Source organism: Culex pipiens, chromosome 1 (assembly GCF_016801865.2).
Source record: "Culex pipiens pallens isolate TS chromosome 1, TS_CPP_V2, whole genome shotgun sequence".
Classification (NCBI taxonomy): domain Eukaryota; kingdom Metazoa; phylum Arthropoda; class Insecta; order Diptera; family Culicidae; genus Culex; species Culex pipiens.
This window is the reverse complement of record NC_068937.1, coordinates 101769564-101792450: the sequence shown is the minus strand read 5'-3', so window position 1 is coordinate 101792450 and position 22887 is coordinate 101769564. Positions and strand designations below refer to the sequence as shown.

The following is a 22887-nucleotide window of genomic DNA, read 5'->3' as shown; positions in this document are numbered from 1 at the left end:
AACGCATGTCCAACTTTCACGGACGCCCAAACCTCCCAAAAATGGTGGAACGGTAACTTCAACTCGCTGGTTATCGGGCATTACTCAACCAATTGGGACGATTCTTGTTTCCAGTGATTTTTAAGAATGTCTAGAGGATCCTAAAATTTTGCAGAACTTGATTTGAACAAATCTGTAATTTTTTTTGCACGCGAAAAAAAGTTAGAACGATGTTTTTGATCGCAAAAATTACAGATTTGTTGAAATTAAGTTCTGCAAAGTTCTAGAATCATCTAGACATTCTAACAAATCACTGGAAAGAAGATTCATCTCGATTGGTTGAGTCATGCCAGAGAACCATTGTGTTGAAGTTACCGTTCCAACTTTTTTGGAGCCTTGGGCGTTGGAATATTAATTAAAAAAACAATTCCAGAATTTTTTTAATAGGTCCTATAAACATATGAAACACAATAGTTTATTGGACCTTTTAACAAAAAACTCTAGAATTAGTCTTTGAAAAATAACCGAAATCTTTAAATTACTAATAAGTTTAATGTACATAGTATCAAAACATTCTTAACATAAGTTTGTGAAACATAAATTTGTTTTTATTTGAAAATAAATAGAATAATTTACATTAAAAATCATAACTTAAAGCTACATAAAGTAATAAATAAAGGCAGCAGTAATCATCGCTGCCGGAACGATTAATAAATATAATTATTGGCCAGGTATTTGGAGTATAGAGTTCTGGAGTAACCCGCAGAGTCTCAATCTCTAAAATCATTCATCATTCTGCTCAAATCGAACGCTGCGATTCTCACGATTTTCCTGTAATTTATCAAGATCACACTAGACGCACCCAAGTTGAAAGAACCAGTCGAGGCAAAGATAAATCCTATGATTGTTTTGGGACATTTTCGGAGCGGGATGATCCTCGAAATATCGATGCCTCTGTGCTCTTTTGTACGGAGTTCACACACACACTACCAAACTTTTGATTTGATAGGGTGCGTGAGTGCCGTGTAAAAAGTGACAGTTATAGTCACTTTTTAGTTTGGCTGAGTTTGAGTTTGTACCAACGGGGTACAAACTAAAAAGTGTCAAACTAAAAAGTGCCCAACCACCGAGGGTTGAGCGTAGTTCGCATAAAAGAGCACAGAGGCATCGATATGCCTGCTCAGTTTTGATGTTAATGTTCGGCAGAACAAAACTAGAGTCAGCCGGCATCTTAAAATGTCGGCAAATGACTCCGCAGTTGTTTTGAATTTCAACTTGCCCAGATACCCCCGATCGCCTCCCCAGCTTGTCCGCTTCACACTCTTCTCATCGATCGTTTAATTCAAACGATGATTGCTATACTGCCGATACAGGTCCTCCGCGTCCGTCGGATCGTCTACCGTCGATTCCTGCTGCTGCTCCTCGCCCTCACCCTGCTCGTCACTCTCGACGTCAACGTCCGCTCGGTTGATGTTGCCGTACTGTTCGGCCGACGTGCTCGGTTCCGTGTTGTACTGCTGTGCCGCCTCCTCGTCGTCGGCGTAATCGTAGTTCAGCTCATCCATGCGCCGCTGGGCTGTGACCTGGTAGTTAGGAGAGAGGGGAAAGTTAGAATTCTTTTGGGACTTGACGTTGAACCTAGCTTCTGGCTTACGCTGTTCGGGTATTCGCTCTCGGTGTCCGGCACGAATATCCGCAGGGGGCTTTCCGGGGTTGACTCGGCCGGATCGGTGGTGTCTCGTTTGCTGTTTTGGTTGTCCCCGTTGCCGTGAGCCAGCGCGTTGGCTACGGCTTGCTGGTGCTGCTGGTACGCGTACAGGTACTCCTCGGAGGATGCCGTCGATTGTTGCGGTTGCGGAGTTTCCGTGTTGTATTGGTAGGGTTGTTGGTGCTGCTGTTGGTAGAGATCTTGCTGGGCTTGCGCTAGGATCCTGTCGTTTTCCTTCTGCCGTTCGGATAGTTCGTAAAAGGATTGCTGCTGTTGTTGGTGGTATTGCTGGTTCTGCTGCTGCTGCTGCTGTTGTTCTTGGTCGATTTGGTAGTGGTAGTAATCGTTGGGAGATAGCTGATCGTGCAGATTGATGGTGCCAAAGTTTAGCAGGTTCGCGATTTCGCCTTCCGTGAGTTGATGTTGGTTGGCTTTCTCGTGTTGTTGGATAAGTTGTTGTTGAAGTTGTTGCTCAAGCTGGTTTAGCTGTGGGATTTGTTGTTGATGAAGTGCCAACTGTTCGTGGCCAACGAGTTGAGCGTAGGTGGGCGTTTCGTGGGAATGTTGTTGTTGCAGGTCGTTCAGCTGGATCTGACTGACGGCTGATTGGAGTTCCTGGAGTTGGTCCTGGGTAGCGGCCAGGATCTGACCTTGGCTGGCGGCCGCTGGTTCGGCGTGCTTATAAGAGTAGGAATTGTACAGGACATTGTTGGGTGGTTGCGCTACCTGTGGACTCTGAACCGCTCCCAAGAAGTTGGACTCCGGCTTGAACAGGTTCGACTGCAGCTGGTGTTGATGGTTGTTGTACAGGTTATTGGACTGGGTCACGAGATAGGTTGGATTATAGAGCTGGAATTAATACAGAGAGGAAGCAGAGAGGTTAATGCTGTTAGTTAGGCAAAGTCGGTGGCGATGGAATAGGCACTCACCGAGAGTGGCATTCCTTGCAACATCGACGTTTGCTGGAGGATGTGCTGTTGCAGCTGTGGTTGGCTGGCCAACGGGATGGCATAGCCCTGAGGTGCCGCGTTGACATCGTAGAAAGGTTTCGGGGTTTGGGAGGACGGGGTCAGGTAGTGATGGTTCTGGGCCTGTTGGGTTTGGGCTTGCAGGAGCAGATCATTAGGCGGATATCTGCCGTTGCTGGGTTCGCTCAACGGATCGGACGTGGGCATTAGGGTTTTGCTCGGAAGGGACGGATCGGGATCGGGTGCGAAGTAGGTCTTCATTCCGGAGTACGGATTCTTCAACGTGACATCGTTGCTATGTTCCTCGGTCACCTGATAGTGAGTTGGTGGCGCCGCTGGCGGATAAGGCGGCCGATGGAACTGAACCGGCTGAGGCTGCACAAAATACAATGAATCAGAGAAAGGAATTTAAGAGAAAAAAAAATCGATTATGCAGTGTTTCACTTTCGAAATGCATGTCGGATCAACTCCCCGCTTATGAGTATTTTTTCTCGCAACGCCGAGCACAATAATGAGCCTGCCTGTTGCAGTCCATCAAAAACGATTCTTTTAGGCAGGGGCAATTACCGTCGAGTACGATGCAAACGTTGGCTGCGTGGCGAACGTGCTGGACAGGTGGTTGTTATCGTCGAATGTCGAGATCTGCAGCTGATGGACGGCAGGCTTCGAGGACGCTTTTACGTTGGCCAAATTTGGCGCCGGAATGGTGTGAATCGCGCCGTCCTTGGGCGACGAAGGTAATCGGGATTGGGACACCAACTAGAAGTGATTACAAAACCTTTATTAGTTTCCCTACACAAAAAAAGAAAAAACGTACGACACTTACCGGCTTCAACTTTTCATAAACGATCTCGCCCGTTTTGGGCCCCGGTGGCGAACTCTGGAACTTGGGCTTCAAGTTCAAGTTCAGCACGAACGGTGAATGGGCTGAGGCACTCAGTATCGGTCTCTTGATCATGGGTTGCTTCAGGAACGAGTACGTGGGTGAGTACACCGACTTCACCGGTCGTTTCAGGCTGTCAAGTGTATTGGATTACTAAATTTGCAACAAATTAAAACTCGAATTTAAAAAAATACCTCATGAGCATTGCCGGCGAGGGACGCACTGCCACCGGGGACAAACGGGTTCCGCTGCGCAGCTGAACCATGTACTGCTTGAGGGCGGCCGCGGCCAGGGCAGCGGAAGCGGGAGAGGCTCCCGAGGAGCCCAGCTTCGGTGGCCATCCGGGGGCAGAGTAGCCCACCAGCGGGGACTTGGCGAGCATCGGCTTGAACGACGGATAGTCGGCTCGAACCGTCGAACCGATGCACACGGCAAGAAACAGCACGTGAAGTTTGAACTGGAAATAAAATGACATTTGGAGATATAAAATAGTAGTTTATGCAACAAGTTGCAAAAAGAGGATTTTTTCAGCACGAGTCGTACATTTATCCAACGAGGTTCACCGAGTTGGATAAATACGAAGAGTGCTGAAAAAATCAAGTTTTGCAACGAGTTCCATAAAACATTTTTTGCAATTCCAAAAAACCCCATTGAGTGAAATTTTAAGTCAAATTTTCATGTATTTTGTCAATAAATCGTTTAAATCAAAAAAATGTTGAAAAGTGTTACTTTTCGAAACAAGTGCTGAAAAGTTCAACTTTTCAGCACCCATTTCAGTGCTGAAAAGTAGAACTTTTCAGCATTTATTTTGAAAAGTGTTGCTATTCGATTCTGTTATTTTTGGTACAGAAAAGTAGGCTATTTCGTCGTTCAAGAATGACAGGAAAAGTAAGTAGTTTCACGACGGAATTGCAAAAAGTCGTTTTTGCAATTCCGCTGTGAAACTGTCAACTTTTCCTGTCCTTCTGAAGAAATGAAACGGCCTACTTTTTTCTACCAAAAATAACAGAATCGAATAGCAACACTTTTCAAAATAAATGCTGAAAAGTTCTACTTTTCAGCACTGAAATGAGTGCTGAAAAGTTGAACTTTTCAGCACTTGTTTCGAAAAGTAAAACTTTTCAACATTTTTTTTTATTTAAACGATTTATTGGAAAAATACATGAAAATTTTACTTAAAATTTCACTCAATGGGTGTTTTTCGGAATTGCAAAAAATATTGTATGGAACTCGTTGCAAAACTTGATTTTTTCAACACTCGTCGTATTTATCCAACTCGGTGAACCTCGTTGGATAAATGTACGACTCGTGCTGAAAAAATCCTCTTTTTGCAACTTGTTGCATAAACTACTATTATGCAACATGTTGCAAAATGAAGATGGTTTTCAGCACGAGTAAATTTTTTGCAATTCTGAAAAATAATTATTGAAAGAGTTTTTTTTCAGAAGGAAAAAAAGAAATGTGTTGTCGTTCAAAAGGGCCATCATGCACGCTTGTCTGACTAAGAAGTCTTTGATTAATACCGTCAGTGGGGGTGACATTGCGTCTGGGGGGTGAGATTGGGTCAAAATGATTTTTTACGCTGAACTTCGCTGAAAAAATCTCGTCCCTAGAACAAATCCTGTTATTTTGGCAGCTGTCTAAAGTTGAGGTACGTTTTTGGCCAAAAATTACCTCTCGAAAAATCATTTTTCTAATATTTTTGTTGGAATTGCTCCACTTCAAACATTGTAGCATGTCAATACGATTCCCTCGAACAAGAAACACTATTGGATGACTTGTTTTTACCATATCGTTGTATTTGAGCATCATTTTAGTTTCATTTGATCCCATGTCACCCCCTCTAAGGGGTGAGATTGGGTCAATTTTCAAACTATTGACATTTAAGGTAGTGTTCATCAAAATCCACCATATATTGGGAAAATGTTAGTAAACTATCTAAGAACAAATCTACGTTCAAAGATTTTCGATGTTATTTAAATTGTTTTTGTTATTAAGAAATTACGAGAGGTTTATCGTTTTTTGACCCATAGTCACCCCCACTGACGGTATCCGTCATATTTTTGCCTTCCTCACCTTACTGAGGAAAGGCTATAAAATCACTCGAAAAATCAAATTCTTAATTTGATCTCCTAGACCCACCTTCACGTATACATATCGACTCAGAATCAATTTCTGAGCAAATGTCTGTGTGTGTGGTGGGATGTTGATCAAACAAATTTGCACTAGATTATCTCGGCACTGGCTCAACCGATTTTGTCTGTATTAGTCTCATTCGATCCGTCTTGGGGTCCCATAAGTCGCTATTGGAAATTATAAAGTTTAGTTAAGTACTTCAAAAGTTATGCTAAAAAAAAACGATTTTAATAAAAGTCCGGTAGATTGAAAAAAGGGTGTTTTTTGTAAGAAACCCCACAATGCTATACATTTTTAGAAAGGTATTAAAAAGGCCTTTTCAACGAGCTCAAAAGATCGAAGATCTGACAAACCTATAAAAAAATATATGCACTTAAGTGTTATTTATGCACTTTTTGGAGGCTGAATCTCAGATATTTTGATGAAAACGTTGTCCGGATCTATCATGCGACCTGTCGTTGGATAGGTAATCTAAAGACCTTTCCAACGCGTTCAACAGATTGAAGATCTGACAACCCTATCAAAAGTTATAAGCACTTAAGTGAGTCAAATAATGAGTCAAATTAATAGAACACTGAAATTTCCGTCTTTTTGTGTTTATTTTGAATAGCATTACCTTCTAAATGTGAGGAAGGCACCAACCACCTAAGGGTGGATTAATCAACGTTGTTTTTACATATATAGCGAACAAATTTAGCGGTATTTAAAAATAGCTATTTTGCTCGCTAGTTTCAGCGAACTTTGTCGCGTTTTGACTGATCCTTTCCGTGCCCATCATGATACTTGGGTCTGTTTTGTTCTGTATTTTTAGAAGAGAAGGAAAACTGAGCATCTTTATCACCACAGGGCTTGAACATCATTTTATGTTTCCAAAACCTTTATTAAGGTGACGACTTCGATTATTGCCTTCGTTCGAAAATATATTATTTGGAGCCTAACATTTCAAAAGGGCACATAACTTTTGTAAACAATAGTGTATCCCTTTCACTCAAATGACAGTTTACATAAGGTGTGAAAGGGACACACTCTTGTCTAAAAAAGTTATGTGCCCTAATGAAATGGCAAGCACGATTTATCCCTAGGAGCAAAACACAGGAGCAAATGCTTGATGCTGAATGCAGGATAAATTTAAAAAAAAAACAAATCAAACTGGAACGAAATTTGGGGTGAACATTCTCAAGATTATCTCCATAGCAAAGCCAAATTTGAAATTTTGCAAAAAAAAACTACTACCAGAACGTTGGTGGAGATACGTAGATGACGTCTTCTGCATCATCAAAAGGGATTCACTAACAACGGTACTGGACACCATAAACAGGAGCATCAAGTAGAGCGTCCAATTTCCCGTCCCGGGAAAAAAATTCCCGGGAATTCCCGGGATTTCCCGAAAAAAAAGATTTCCCGTTTCCCGGGAAATTTGTAAATTTCCCGGGAATTCCCGAAATTCAAGCGGAAGTATACATTTTCTTACATTTTTTTAACTATTTTAAAAAAAAAAAATCTCTTAAAAAATAATAAATAAACAAACTCGACATGATTTTGTTTAATTAAATGTGTTGTTTGGTTTATATATAATTAATCAGATCATCAGAAATTATGATATCAGATTTATTTCTGATAATATTAATTATTGAAGCAACTGGAAATAGATCTTGCTTAATGAGTATTAAATTATAACAATTAGGTAATGTTTTAATAGATTGATGTTATTTCATCAAAACAATGTTAACTTCTTACCTCCAAATTAAAATTGAGATTTTTTTACGTTTTTGTTTACCATGATCAATGAGATGAAAATCGAATTTGTGCAAAAAGAATTAATTCAATTGGTTGAATACCTAGTACTAAAGAAATTATAATTTGAAGTAAAAGAATTATGGAGCACTGGTGCAACTACAGGTGTTAGAGGGTGTGAAAAAAAAATAGAAGACTTTTTGTGGAATGATGTTAATTTATCGTATAATTTGAATCATGTTGCATAACAATAAAAAAATCATTGAAAAATTACTTTCTATTGTTTGTTCTCAAAAAATGCAAAAATATATTCAAAGCTTACTTAAAATATCTGAAACATTGAGTTGTTTCGAGTAAAACCAACACTAAAAAGCTTTACCATTTGTTCAAGAGCTGAAACCAGTATTTGTCATGAAAAACGTAATTTTTGCATGTTTTTTTTCTCATTTCAATAAACTGGTCACAGAGGCAAGTTTAAAAGTAATTTTATGATTGTGGATTATGGATTAATTTTACTCACAGTTTTGATAAAAAAATATTTCTCATCAAAAAATACCAAAACACATTTTCTTGTAGTCGAATGATTTTTTACATGCAGTCTAGCTATTAATTGATCTTCACACTTATTTAAATCATTAATAGTGATGTCCTATACAATTTTGTTGCATAATATTAATTAAAACCAAGATCATAACAATTTTCAATAAATTTAAAATTTCCCGGGAATTCCCGGGATTTCCCGGGAAATTGGCTGAAAATTTCCCGTTTCCCGGGAAATTAGTAACCCCGGGAAATTGGACGCTCTAGCATCAAGTTAACTTTCGAAATGGAAGTCGAAGGAAAGTTACCTTTCTTAGACATCCTGATCCTAAGAGAACCAGGTTGCTCATCTTCGTTTTCTTTCGAGATCTACAGGAAGCCAACAAACACCAGAAGAACAATCCCAGCCACGTCAAACCATTCATTCCAACATAAGATGGCAGCATACCATTATTTCATACAAAGGATGACAACTTTACCCCTCAGCGAAGCAGGAAAACAGAAAGAATTGGAGTACATATTTGAAACAGCAGAAATCAACGGTTACAGCAGAACAACTATCCAAGCAATCATCGATAAGAAGGAAAGAAAACTCCACAGAACTTCACTCACAACCCTTACGCCACCGGTAGAGCCACTACGAAGAGCAGCAGTAGAATTCGACTACAGGATAACACGCCCATTACGACAAAAACTGGCTAAATTTGGCATCGATTTAGTGTTCAGCAGTAGAAACAGCCAGTTGGAATCCATCTTAGGTTCAACGAAAGACCCCATACCGACTTAAGGCAAACCCGGCATCTACGAGGTATCCTGCGGCCACTGCGATATGAGCTACATTGGACAAACTAAGAGATTGCTGCAAACCAGGTTGGATGAGCATATAAACACAGATGTCAGAATTGCCAAGGAGGAAAAGGATTTGTCCCCCATTTCAAGTCAGCAGTAGCCGAACACATCATCAAGGAAAAACATAACATCACAACTAGCGACGCGGTCATCTTAAGGCACATTACGAACCCATCGAAGCTCGCTGTCGCCGAATGTTTGGAAATCTTCAAGGCAGGCAACAAACGTTTACTCAACAAGGATTCAGGTAACGGCTCAACGTGGCTGTTTAAGCTGTTACCTATACAGACACCAAAGAAGAACGAGGAGGTAGTACCTACAGTAACTACAAATACGGATACACCACACAGCAAAAAATCCGATGGTAAAATCGCATGCAAAAGCATGCACATCACCTTCGTCAAAATAAACACTTAATATTACACACTGCATGTACAATTTTTGCAAACACAAAAAAAAGTTGCAACCGACGGGATTCAAACCCAGCACCAATAGTTAGGACTGGCGCCTTAGCCCACTCGGCCATCAGACCGATGAAAAGCTGTAAGGATAAACGCATACATCAGCTTGACATTTCGGTCAAGTAGGTTTCCCATACTGATGGGCTACATATTTCAGGGTGTAAAATCACATAAAATTGCATAAAATAATGCAATATTTATTTTACACCCAGGCCTTTTACACGCAGCTGGATTACTACTTTTTTAGCTGTGCAGCGATGAACCTTCAGTCGAGAACAGAACACTGATGAAGTCTGCAAGTAGTAGACGAAATACGTATCTGTCAAGATATTAAAAATATATAGCGGAATTAAAAGGAACAACTCGTCTCTTTGTATTCATAAAAAAAACTTAGTAAATCCCAGAGCCCTTGAGAGAGCCGGGAAAAGTCCGGAATTCGACTGAGAGACCTTTGATGCGTTTTCAAATTAAATTTCGCTATTGACGGGAATAAATGATTTTTCAGGAAGTTTTCAATGTTTTTAAACCTTAGTTGTTTCTCTCATGATTACTGTAATTTTATGAAACATTTCGACTAAAAAGTTTTTTTTTTTTAAATTTGAGCTGTTGCATTTTTTTTTTAATTTTATGTCTGGCCAATGTCGAGGGACAGGCAATAAATATACACTCATTGAAATTACAAGCCAGGGCTTCCAAATTTGAATGAAAAACTGGGTTGAAATCAAAATATCTAGGCGTTAACTTTTTTTTATTCGTGAAAAACATGCTAAACTTGCTAATTATGACTATCAACTCATTAAATAGCATTTATGATGGTTTTCAGTTGATAAAACTTCTTTTTCTATTAACATTTTATATTTTTTTGAAAAGATTTTTTTGCCCCTTGATTTTTCGGTCTGATTTTGAAGGAGAGTGTGAAATAAATATAAAAAAATATTTGCTATGGCCTTACAAAAAATCGCTGAATTTATAAAAATATATTTAAAAAAACAATGAATTCATCAAAATATGTTTTTTCCCCTAAACTATTACGCTGTGGTTCCAATATTCAATATTTGTTAAGAGAACAAACAGAAGAAATGCATGTTTTTCGATCGGGCATTTGATGTTGACACATTAGCACTTTGTGGGTCTCGTGGCGCAGGGGTAGCGGCTTCGGCTGCCGATCCCGATGATGCTATGAGACGCGGGTTCGATTCCCGCCTTATCCACTGAGCTTCTATCGGATGGTGAAGTAAAACGTCGGTCCCGGTTTCTCCTGTCTCGTCAGAGGCGCTGGAGCAGAAATCCCACGTTAGAGGAATGCCATGCCCCGGGGGGCGTAGTGCCAATAGTTTCGTTTACATTAGCACTTTAACGTCCGATTACAGCTTCTCAAAGGCGTTTTCAACTGAAAACAATTCATAAACAGCTCAGTTGGAGGTCAGCAAGCAAGGTTCTATCGAGAAATTAAAAAGAGAGATGTGAGCCGGTAACATGGAGTGAAACTTTCGCAAGTGTCATGGAAAACTTCACAGCAGCTTGACAGAAAGTTTAACTCCATGTTGCACTTTTAATTTCTCGACAAAAAGTTTTTTTTAGTACTTTGTTTGAATAGCGAAGCAGCTTGGCTTGGCTGAATGGTTACGCTGTTCGCTTGGTAAGCGGATGAGCATGGGTTCGATTCCCATCTGCTCAAACCTTCCATCGGATGGGGAAGTAAAACGTCGGTTCCGGCCTTGGTTGTTGTTAGGCCGTTAAGTCATTCCAGGTGTGGGAATCGTCTCCCTGCTATAAAGACAAACAACACACCAAACCAAGCCTACTCCTTTGGCATCGCTGGCTTCCTTGGAGTAGAAAGAGGGTTTGGTGCTCTCCCCATTCAAGCTTTTGGACTCCTTGTTTCGAGTAGAAACTTGTAATAGAGACCACAAAAGACCTGGGGGTCGTTAAAGTGGATGGTACGATTTTTGTTTTGATGGAATAGTAGGAATAGACAAGTTGGATGGAAATAGGACCAAATCTTGAAAGCAGTGACGAGATATCGTGGGACTCGTTTTTTAATTGTTGTCATAAAATTCACATATCTCTAATTGTTTTTGATCAAATGTTACCAAATTAGATTTATCGGCTGTGAGTAAACAGAACATATAGGCTTCTTTTGTTTATCTTATTTTCAAAAATGGCATTTAACAGTCCATTGTTTATGAAGATTTTCTAGCGGTTTCACAATTAGCTCGTTGAAAGATGTCCATTTTCAGTCTCGTTCCTCAGCTTGACAGAAGAAGACGTGTTTTGATTTTCATTGCGCGGCAAAGTGCTTACGGATGGAGGTGGAAGAATCCTCCGATGGGGACGAGTTTCGTTCCGTAAACGGAACGCGGAAGCGGAAGAAGATCAGCGACGGAGTCGTTGGCGGAAATGGCCAAGAAGAGCATCTTCTCAACAACAACAAGTTCAGCCCGCTGGTGAAGAACAACAACAACAATGGTAAACAAGCCGGGAAAGGAGACGTCCCAACGGTACCAGTGGTTCCAGTGGCCAAGAAACCACCACCTCTGGTGGTAAAGAATACGAGCTACGCCAAGCTGAGGAGTGTAATGTCGCCGTGCACAACCAAGCCAAGTTACAAGCTAACTCCGTTTGGGATCAAATTGCTGTGTTCCTCCGAGGAGCGTTTTGAGACCGCGCGGGCCCATTTGATTGCGAACAAAGTGGAGTTCTACACCCACGAGAAACGAAGCGAGCGGCAACTCCGCGTCGTCGTCAGAGGACTTCCACCGGCTTCACCTGAATTCGTCAAGAAGAACCTCAAGGAATCGCAAAACCTGGATGCTATGGAGGTGCACGCCATCAAGAGAAAGGGAGAGTCCGCCTCGTCAGAGGAAACCCCGTACATTGTTACGTTCCCCAAGGGGTACACCAACTTGAAGCAGCTGAGTGAGATCAAGCGCTTGAGGAGATTTCACATCCGGTGGGAGGCCTACCGGAACAAGCGACCGAACGTGACCCAGTGCAGGAACTGCTTGCAGCTGGGTCATGGAACCAGGAACTGTCACCTCAAGGGGAGGTGCAACAACTGTGGGGGTCCCCACAAGACGGACGAGTGCGAAGTCCAGGAAGCCCAGCCAAAGCGGTGTGCCAACTGCTCTGGAGCCCACGAAGCTACGGACCGCAGCTGCCCCAAGCGTGCGGATTTCATCCAGCGGCGCCAGCAGGCGTCGAAACCGAAACCGCCGGCAAAGAAGGCGGAGAAGCAGAATCCAGCAGTTCCGGCGTTCACGCCAGCGGAGTTCCCTCCGCTGCCGGGCGCAGTTCCGGACGGAAAAGTGAAGGATCACCCTCGACCCGCAGAAAGCAGCCAAGGTGGCTCCCGAGACGGTAGAGCCACGGAGGAGGAAGCCGGGGAGGTGCTCTACAGTTCGGCTGAGCTGTGGGGCATTTTCTCCGAGTACATCGGCAGGTTCAAAACCTGCAAGACCCGCTTGGACCAAGTAACCCTAGTCAGTTACATGATCTCCAAGTATGGAATGTAAGGAGTTGTTTTTGTTGTGTATATTTAATATGTTGATCGATCCTCGGTCCTAACCTGGTCTTAGCACCTAAGAGGACCTAATAAAAATAAGTTTAGAATAAAAAAAAAAAAGATGTCCATTTTTATTGTACTCGTTTTGGATTTTTGCCTCTAATCCAGTTGCAACAGGATTGTTGCATTGTTTGTAATACTTCCATTATTTGCGCATGCATTCTCGTTTCACATTATTTTGACCACCAATATCTATGAAGGTTTTTTTCTTTGAAGATTTTTTTTGTTTTATTTTTTGCACTTAACACTTAAAATTTTACCTTCATTGTTGGCACTATTTTCTTAGAATTTTTCCAATTGAAACTCAATATCCAAATAACACTACTTTGGCACACTTATTTGTACAACATAGATAGCACCCGATAGGTCAAACCATATCAGCGAAAGAAATCTTCACAATTTGTTTTCCGTTAAATTCTTCACAAACCGGAAGCACCATTCCAGAGCATCGCACGTCGCGAGCGCGAAATTTTCCTCACATTTGCACGAGGCAACTTTCCTTTCCTGCACGAAGCGCCTGTGCGCGGGAGACTACCAACCGAGTAACGTCGCGATCGAATGCAGACTAAACCATTTGGCGGACTAAACCCCGCTGCTATGGTATCTAGGCGCTTGGTCTAAAACCGTTTGGAGACAGCCCGGACCAACCCCCCCTCAGGCGTGGAGTGAGTACTTTACCTGCAAGTACGAGTGCGCGCGTTGCAAACCAAACTAAACTGAACTTGAATTTGTCTTGAATTGATGGCATATTTGGCACATTTGTGTTTCGATCCTGAAGAAAGTAGTTTTCAGAGTTATTATGCATAATAAAATTGAATCTTAAGTGCTTTTAACATTTGATAGGGTTGTCACCCTTTTTATAATCTTCTGAAATGTAGTCAAGATCGTTTTTAGCATAACTTTTGAAGTACCTAACCTAACCTAAGTACCTAGAGACTTATGGTACCCCAAGACGTCATTCCAGAGATAATCGAGTGACAATTTTTTGTCCACCCAGTTACACACATCCCCACAGACATTTGCTCAGAACATGATTCTGAGTCGATATGTACACGTCTATGCTATTATATTGACATTTAGTTGAACCAGAAGTTTGCAAAATTATGTTTCGATATGTTTTATATTGAATTTCCAAAGTTATTTAAACTTTTACACTTAGTAATTAGATAACTTTATATTCAATCCATATTCTTTTGTAAATTAGTCAAGGATGACTATTTGGGTTTGAGACACTCGAGTAATGATGATTTATCAAAAATATTTTTTTTGTTTATGTTTCATACATTTTTGCCTTTCTTACTAAAGAAAGGTATAGGTTTTACTTTAAGGCAGGACGTCATTTCCATCTTCGTAAATATGTAGATTCAGCATGAATTTTAATCGGAAAAATCGTCAAAAAATCACACTGCATCGATTTTCGACGCTCTATCGATTCACCTTGACAGAACTCGTCTATCTCCAACCCTCGAATTTTGAGAAAATAAATTCCGTGGAGGTCGAGTGATGTTCGTATGTGGTAAAATTTTGCAAAATTTTGTGTCGCGCCGTTCTCAGCTCCCATATATCCGATTGCGATTCTTCTAAGTGCAGATGAAAGCTAGTGTGCTGAACCTGGACGAGTTGCCGCGCAAATTTCGAAATATCCATCTGTTTTCGGATGCGGCCAACCCTTTCAACAAAATACACAATTTTCAAATGAAATTATGGTAAATTTTTTTCATTTTCATATCTTTTATTTATCTCAAAAATTGCATTTTTCGAGCCCTACAACCACCCAAATTTTCATCCAGATTCATAATATGGTTCTGGAGTTAGAGCCGTTTGATTGACCTACCATAAGAAAAAAAAATCCCTTAAAAAAGGTAAAAGCCCACCTGGTGACCTTCGCCAACATTTTTCACTTCTGATTTTATTCGAAATTTCTTGCTACATCCATAGTACAGACCATGAGTGAGCATCTGAAACAAATTCGACATCGATCGGCAATCCAATTTTTAGAACGATTTACTTTTTGCCTTTCTTACTAAAGAAAGGTATAGGTTTTACTTTAAGGCAGGACGTCATTTCCATCTTCGTAAATATGTCGATTCAGCATGAATTTTAATCGGAAAAATCGTCAAAAAATCACACTGCATCGATTTTTGACGCTTCGTCGCCAAGTCGACAAGTTGTCAAGTTGAGCTTCGAATACTGGCGCGAGAATGCTGGCGCATATATTTGCTGGCTCGACTTATACTTATTTTGTAGTAGCTTGTCTACCGATGTTTCCTTCAATATGTAAGATATCGTAGCTTTTCGGTTTCTTTTGCCCTGTCCGTTTTGCATAACTGTCCAATGTTTATGCAAAAACCTTTGTGACATAGGACATTCATCCGGCTACAATCATTTTGTTTCCTGTGCGCTCCTAAAATCGCCTTAATGTAGACTTCATTTTTTCGTGATTTCGTAAGTTTATTTAACAGGGTTCATTGGATTCCAATAGGAGCTTTCTAAGCTTTTCATCGTTTATATCGTTTTCAAAGTGTTCAATGCTGGCGACTCCAATGGCTTTCTTCCTAGGGTTCTCGCGATTGAGTGTGTAGTGGTGCGGTTGTTAAAAATAGCTATCTCCGACTCTGTCACTTTCGTAGAAGCTGAATGGCTAGCTTCCATGCACCGTGCGGCACACGCGGTTCACTTGTACCTCGGTTTTGCTAGTCTTGGTGCGCTGGTACGATGAACCAAAACACCAACACAGTCACACAAAAGGGCTCGTACCGAAACTAGAAAACCAAAACCGCGGTGTGCGTTGTTGGGAAGCTTGCTACGATCGCGTTTGTCATAAACGCTTGTTTGATTACAAACGTACAAACATATTGTACGATTAAAAATATTCTTTTGGTGAAAATTGCGTTTTTTATTTCTTTTGGAAATCATATCATTCATAATACTCATAATATCATCATAATACTTTGCTTTCATCATAAGACTTTCTTTTGTGCTGACGTTATAAATAAACAAAGTCGATGTTATTAATTGAAAGAAGTTCTACCATTGTTATATTCTTAAGTAAGAAAGGCTCTTTCTCACCCCAGGTGGGATTAAATCGGGTTTTGACCGTTTTTTTGCTTTTGCAGAACGTTTTTATACGATCAGATGGCTCGGCGACGGGTTAAAAATAAAGTCCTCCCCATAGCATCGTAGCTCGGGAGGCATCGAAAAACCAATACCTTACCCTACTAACAGAAAGAAAAGAACCATACCATTCACGTGATGCTTGGATGAGATGCTGTGCCCCGACATTTTGCGGGGTCCCGCGAAATATTTCGTCGGGATGTCTAGAGCAACCTTTATTTTGAAGATTTTTTTTCGATTTCATAGGATTTTTCTTCACTGAAAATTATATATTTGACCTCAAATAAAAAGTTTCCAACCCAAATTTACCAAATTTCTAGCTTTCTTTGAAATAACCCTAAAATCCAAGCTGGAAACCTCAAAACGACCGAATAAAAATCGTTTCTTTGTACAATTTGTCATGAAAATACAGCAACAGATTGCCCGGATACAAATTCGAGCTTAAAACATTGCTAAACTTAGAGTATTCCATTTGAAAGCTATTTTTTACCCAAAAGATTCCCAACATTATTTTTTCAATCTTCTGCCATATTACACCATGACATTTTAAAACATTTTCGAATCAATCACATTGTAGAGAACAGTTATCTGAACAATTTCCATTAAAAAAATATCTATTTTGGTTCAATATAGGCAGAGATATACCCAATTTCGTCAAATTAAAAGTAACTTTCTCCAACATTTCAGAATTTAATTCCTATCGAGAAATTAAAAGTGCAACATGGAGTTAAACTTTCTGTTAAGCTGCTGTGAAGTATTCCATGACAGCTGGAAAAGTTTCACTCCATGTTACCGGCTCACATCTCTCTTTTTAATTTCTCGATTCAAACGAACAACACCGCCTACTGAGTTTTTTTTTTATAATTCTAGTAAAATAATTTTCATAAATATCATCAAAATTTTATAAAAGTTTTATGTTTCAGCCAAATGTTTTCATCCTTAAAAAATCTTAGTAGGCAGTGTTCATCGTTTGAATGAGAATTGAATTCCGGAATTTTGAAGAAAGTCACTTTTTTTTTTTGGAAAATTGGGTATATCTCTACTAATATTGAACCAAAATTGGTACTTTTTTTATGGAAAATGTTCAGAAAACTGTTCTCTACAAAGTGATTGATTGAAAATGTTTTAAAATGTCATAGCGTTATATGGCAGAGGATTAGAAAAATTATATTGGGAATTTTTTGGGTAATAAATAGCATTTAAATGAAATACTCTCAGTTTACCTGAGTTTTATGCTCGAATTTGTATCCAGGCAATCTCTTGCTGTATTTTCATGACGAATTGTACTAAGAATAGATTTTTATTGGTCGATTTGAGGTTTCCAGCTTGGATTTTGGGGTTATTTCAAAGAAAGCTAGAAATCTGGTAAATTTGGGTTGGAAACTTTTTATTTGAGGTCAAATATGTAATTTTGAGTCTCTTTAGGCACATTCATAAGAAATTTGATGGATATGAACATGAACCCATCGATTTCCATCGACTTTTTTTTTCGAAGAAAATTCCTATGAAATCGAAAAAAAAATCTTCAAAAATAAAAGACGAAATATTTCGCCGGACCCCGCAAAATGTCGGGAAAGAGCCCTTCTTTCATCATGCCAAATATCAGACATGCCGAATTTTTTATCTTAATGTTCTCGGAAAAATACACCGTTATGTCATTTTATGGGAAATTTAATGTACTTTTCAAATCTGAAATAACCCAGAAGGGTAATTTTTTCATTTATAACAACAATTTTCAATTTAAAATTAGGGTATATGGCCCTATTTTGGACCTACTATGCAAAGCGTCAACACATTTCGCATGGTTCTCAGGAACGGTCTAACTAATTTGGCTCGTTTCAGGATTGTTTTGTGCCTTAATTTATGCTTAACAAAGTGTACTATTGAAAATTGAAAATAATTTAACCATTTCATTGTAATAAGCATTTCAAGTAAAACATTTTTTGGATGCTTTTTGGACTTATTGAATGTATTTTGGAGACATCGCTGAACCTATTTTGGACCCACACTCTGATTGGTTGAAATTTGGACAACTCGAATTGCGGCGTGCGGCGGCAACACGCACACTTACAAAAAACTCGGTTTGATAAACCAAAGGGCCTATCCACGATTATAATTTGGAAAATATTTATTTCAGAAATTAAATAATTATGATAAAGCAATGGATTTTATTTTGAAAACGTGTTTTAATTATATTGAATGGAATCTCACGCATCTTTTGCAGGTCTCTGTCCTATTTACAATTTGCGTATTCTTACGACCTAGTTGTTCAAGCATTAGAACATAAAAGACAACCCGTTATTAGTCGCAACCCGTTATTAGTCGCAACCCGTTATTAGTCGCAATAAAAACACCTTAACATAAAATTAAATGAATGACAGAGATACATAACAAGTTACAATGAAAAAAGGTTCTAAATTTTACGCAGAGTTTAAGTTCAAATATGATTAAACAATGAAGAAATTTTAAAGGGAGATTATAGCTTGTAACTTAGTGTGAAACTTTCTCATCTGTCATGTTAAACTTTACAGTTGCTTGATAAAAAGTTTAACTAAATGTTGCACTTTTAAAAACAATGTAATATTTGAAAAAATCTCTGTTTGAATACCAGGGTGCCTTTGATAGTCATAGTTTGTCTTGTTAACGGTACACATCAACCATAGCTTTTGCACCCAGATTTATGTTACAGACATTTTAGTATCTTCAAAACTACGGGAACTATCGATATATTTTTTTATTCATCCCCTAAATTACTGTCTTCGTAGTTATTTACAACAAGGTTTGTCTATTTTTACAATCAGATTCTTGCAGGATTGGGTCCGTAAGTTTGACAATTTTGGAATAAGAAGACAACAACTTCCTTGGTTGCTGTGCACCCTTAAAAGCAGATTTGAGGTGTTCAAACATTATTTTTACTTCGAACTTACCATCACTTAGGTTGCTGATATAATTTTTAAGAAAATCATTTATGTCAATATTTAGTTAACTTTGTTTATAAGCTTTTTAATATAATACAAAAAAAATTAGGTTAAATTGTAAAAAAATCAGATTTTTGCCTGAAGTTCGTTAAAACTAGTTTTGTTTATTAAAATATAGATTTATATTACATGTTTAAATGAATTCAAAGAACGAATCAAAAGTTTTTACATTTTATATTCATTTTGTTTAAATGAAAATGCCTTTAAATTAGGAGATTTTTTTGAATTATGTTTCAAAAACAAATAATATTTATTATTTACAAACTTATTTTACCTTTTCCTAGTAGAAGATTGTCCGAAGAATCCGAAAATGCATTCCGTTTTACGATTCAAAATCATGTTCATTGAGAAAATCATGACACTTTGAGACGATTAAAATAATGCTATTTATCAACATTTTCTTAATTATAGTTAACTAACTTTTCAAAAAATTTCTTGAAAAGATGTTCATGAGGTGCTTTGAGCACTTCTCTACCAAGGTCAGTATGATTCCATACCATTCCGTACGTATTTAATTTGTACTCTTCATTTTGCGGAAAAATCTCAAACCTAACAAAGTCACCCAGATTTACGGTAAACAGATATGTCTCAAACCATAAAATTCATAAAGATAACATGGAAGATTTTTATTTTTCTAGCTGGTTCAATTGTGTTTCTATCATGATTGACACGGTAAAATCTAAAAGTGTAATTTATTATAAGCCAACGCTGGCAATTGTGGAAAAATACGTTGTACCTGTATTAAAAAAAAATATTTATATTGATAGATATGCAAAAATCAGTCAAAACTTACCAAACATATATTTTCCATATGTATATTTCTCTAATTAGATTGTAATACGTCGTAACAGCCATCACGATATCCGACACTTATTTGATTTTTTAAAAGATTTAAAAGACGTGCAGATGACAATTCAAAGCATTTTTTATTTATAATTCGCAAATTGATCGAGAACTGATCGAAAAATTGATTTGTTTACAACTAGCGCTTAGGACCTTTTTAAAACCAACTCAAGATTTTTTAAATTTAATTCATACGACTTTTTCAAAAACCACTCGTAAGCAATGTTGACAGCTCCTGTCACGGTGACAGCTGACGATTTAATGAACTAGACCCTTTAGGTTTTTCAATCGTTTCCCCTTCAATTCCAACAGGGTAGCCAGTTTGCATTTTTTGAAGCAAAAATTAAAAATATGTGCAGCTAAATTGGTGATAATGATGTTAAGACAAAAATAAATCAACATCAGTTTAAATTTTGGGATACTTTGCAATCGATCCAAACAATCATCTAAATCTCTATCATCAATTTGCATTTTTATTGTTTAAAAAACATATTTTCATTGTTTCTGTTAATCATTTGCTTTTTAAAGCTTAGATTTCTTTCAAATAATTACAGTAAAGGAATGCAATTCAAAATATTAAATTAAAAAAAATCAATTAATGTCAATGAAATATCGAAATAAATTGATAAACAAAACTGGCAACACCTCTTTATACATGTGTTGGTGATAGCCTTGAACCGACGGCAAAATAGCTCCAAAAACTGATCCAACGTGGCTGATCTGAAAAAATATTTTGAATTGAGTTTTTTTCGATAATAGAATAGTTATTTCAATGGTTTAGTGACGAAAAACATAAAAGCATTAAATAGACAACAGTTACATTGCTCGGAAACCGGATGAAATTGCTTGGTTTCAGTGCAAAACAGAAAAAATCATCAAGGTGTCGCGAGCCAAATCCGATAAGCAACGAGGCCGGAATATTTGGACCTAACCGATGTGCTAGGAAAATGGTAGGAAATACAATTGGCATTGGAAAAAGTGGCTGAAAAAGCGGAAATAATCAAAAATGTTAACATTTTTGGAAGAGGTAAGCTACAAAACGATCCTGCTTACACTTTCTGTTGGTTGGATTCAGTGAATTCGTACTTTAAAAGCCTGAACTACCTCGATTAATAAAAATAGGTCCAAAATAGGTACTAGGTCCAAAATAGGGTCATATACCCTACGTGTTTTTTGTAACTTTGCAAGGTTATTTCCATACAAAATTGAATCGCTTTGCGCAAAGTGGGTACTTAACCAATCGTTCCTACATTTTAGGAAGTTGTTTAAAAATTGCTGTGCTCATAAAATTTGGACTTTTTTTCCATGCAACCATATTACACCCTATAGTCTCATTTTGCTGTATTATTTTTTTCATTTTTCCATCCAGTGTTTTTTTAATGCCTAAAACTTGCCTATAAATTTTAAATGGTCTGCAATCATAGTCTCGAAGCATAAATAAATGACTGATTTAACAAGATTTTAACTACCGATAAGACAGTTACTCGTTTACGTCTCTCCGCGTCGAAGAAAGTAATCAGACTTGTATGGAAGGTGGAAAAAGGCGCGCAATCGATTCCACCAAACAGCATCACCACTCAAACGAACTCTCTGAGTCTATTAGTTCCACCCAAGTCCCCAAAGAAGTTTTATTGATTTAATTTTCTGATCATCGCACCTCGTTATGATGTAATTTCAGCACTCCTGTTGCGAACAGTTTCCCAACCGTCAATCTAGTAGGCTTCTGTTGTCTAAACGAATTTAAGTGAGGCAAAAGAGGCAGTGCCTACTTCCTACATTTCATAAACATCGGTTATACAAACGCGAAAATTTACGATCTTTGCACTAGCGCAGCGCCATTTCGCAATTTATATCGTTGTCACAGGGGCACTAAAAGTGCACTTCGCCACGGTTTTATGGAGCACAAAAATGCCGTCAACCAGTTGTTCGCAACCTTTTTTTCCTTTTTTTTGCTGCTGCTACCTACCATTTCTCCTCCCGAGAAGTTGCTGCCAAGAGTGTGGAGCAGTTTATCGAGTTGTCACGTGTGGAGGATCGTTTACGCGATCGCGCTCCGTCCGGTTATGCTGCCCGGGAGAAATGGTTGTACGGCTGGAAATGACTGGAACAGTTAGTTTGGCCCGCTGCCGAGGGCAGATCCTGCTATGGTTGCGGAGTTGAACCGATTTGGATCTGGCCTGCGGTATAACTGCTGGCACATGTGTGGATCGGGAACGGTGGGGGATAGTTTAGAATTTGTTTCTGGGAACTTATCAGCTGATGGATGGAGGTTGGATAAGTGGTCTTTTTTCTTTCGCACAGTGAGAGTTTGAAGGTCAAAAATGAAATGGTGGAAGAGCAGAGAAAAACGTCTCAAATTTAACACTCAAACGCTCGGGTAGTCATTTGACCCCTATTTTTTTTCTTAAAAATCTCATAACTTTTGATAGAATTGACCAATTTGGATGCTTCAGGGTGCAAAAGATCCAGATTTGTCTATATTTTCAACTGTCAGACGGAGGACAAATGTGGTCCATTTTTACCGGAGATATTCCGGATTCTGTTGGGGTACCTCGGCCCTCCTAAATGGATATTTAGCCAATATAATAAAAACTTTTCAACAGAATAAAATCGGAAATGATGCAAAACTTCAAGGAATCATCCTAAAACATCATTCTGCATAGTTACATGACATGCTGAAGACCTTCGGGCACCGGAACAGGTTCTATCCGGAAACGGTTCACTGAGCTGATGTCAATTGTTGCCCAACTGGAACCGGCTCCGCTGCCCCGTAGGACTTAACCATGTCAATTATTTTTGCAGGATGATGTATTAGGATGATGCCTTGTAGTTTTGCATCATTTCCGAAATTTTTCTGTTGAAAAGTTTTTATTATATTGGCCAAATACCCATATAGGAGGGCCGAGGTACCCCAACAGAATCCGGAATATCTCCGGTAAAAATGGACCACATTTGTCCCCCATCTGGCAGTTCAAAATATAGACAAATCTGGATCTTTTGCAACCGAAAGCATCCAAATTGGTCAATTCTATCAAAAGTTATGGGATTTCTAAGAAAAAAAATAGGGGTCAAATGACTACCCGAGCGTTTGAGTGTTAAGTGCTTTAGGATCCTATAAAGAGGTGTAAA

The 22887-nt window shown here is 38.8% G+C and overlaps 1 protein-coding gene across 1 annotated transcript; it reads right to left on the bottom strand.

Annotated features, from left to right (window-relative positions):
• Positions 1-561: 561 nt before the first annotated feature.
• On the bottom strand, positions 562-13416 carry LOC120431643 (putative uncharacterized protein DDB_G0271606). The gene is made up of 7 exons (XM_039596750.2): positions 13084-13416; positions 3733-3995; positions 3482-3671; positions 3223-3414; positions 2617-3030; positions 1634-2536; positions 562-1562 (listed from the first exon to the last, which is right to left on the bottom strand). Exons 1-7 carry the CDS (start codon positions 13087-13089, stop codon positions 1317-1319), a joined length of 2214 nt encoding a protein of 737 aa, XP_039452684.1. The 5' UTR covers positions 13090-13416; the 3' UTR covers positions 562-1316.
• Between the last annotated feature and the right edge of the window lie 9471 nt (positions 13417-22887).

Bases quoted from the DNA above. Each gene is read 5' to 3' on its own strand.
- LOC120431643 (XM_039596750.2), bottom strand. The intron at 3,672-3,732 runs GTATTTTTTTAA...TACACTTGACAG, and splicing joins TCGCCGGCAATGCTCATGAG to CCTGAAACGACCGGTGAAGT. The intron at 3,031-3,222 runs GTAATTGCCCCT...TATTTTGTGCAG, and splicing joins CGTTTGCATCGTACTCGACG to CCTCAGCCGGTTCAGTTCCA.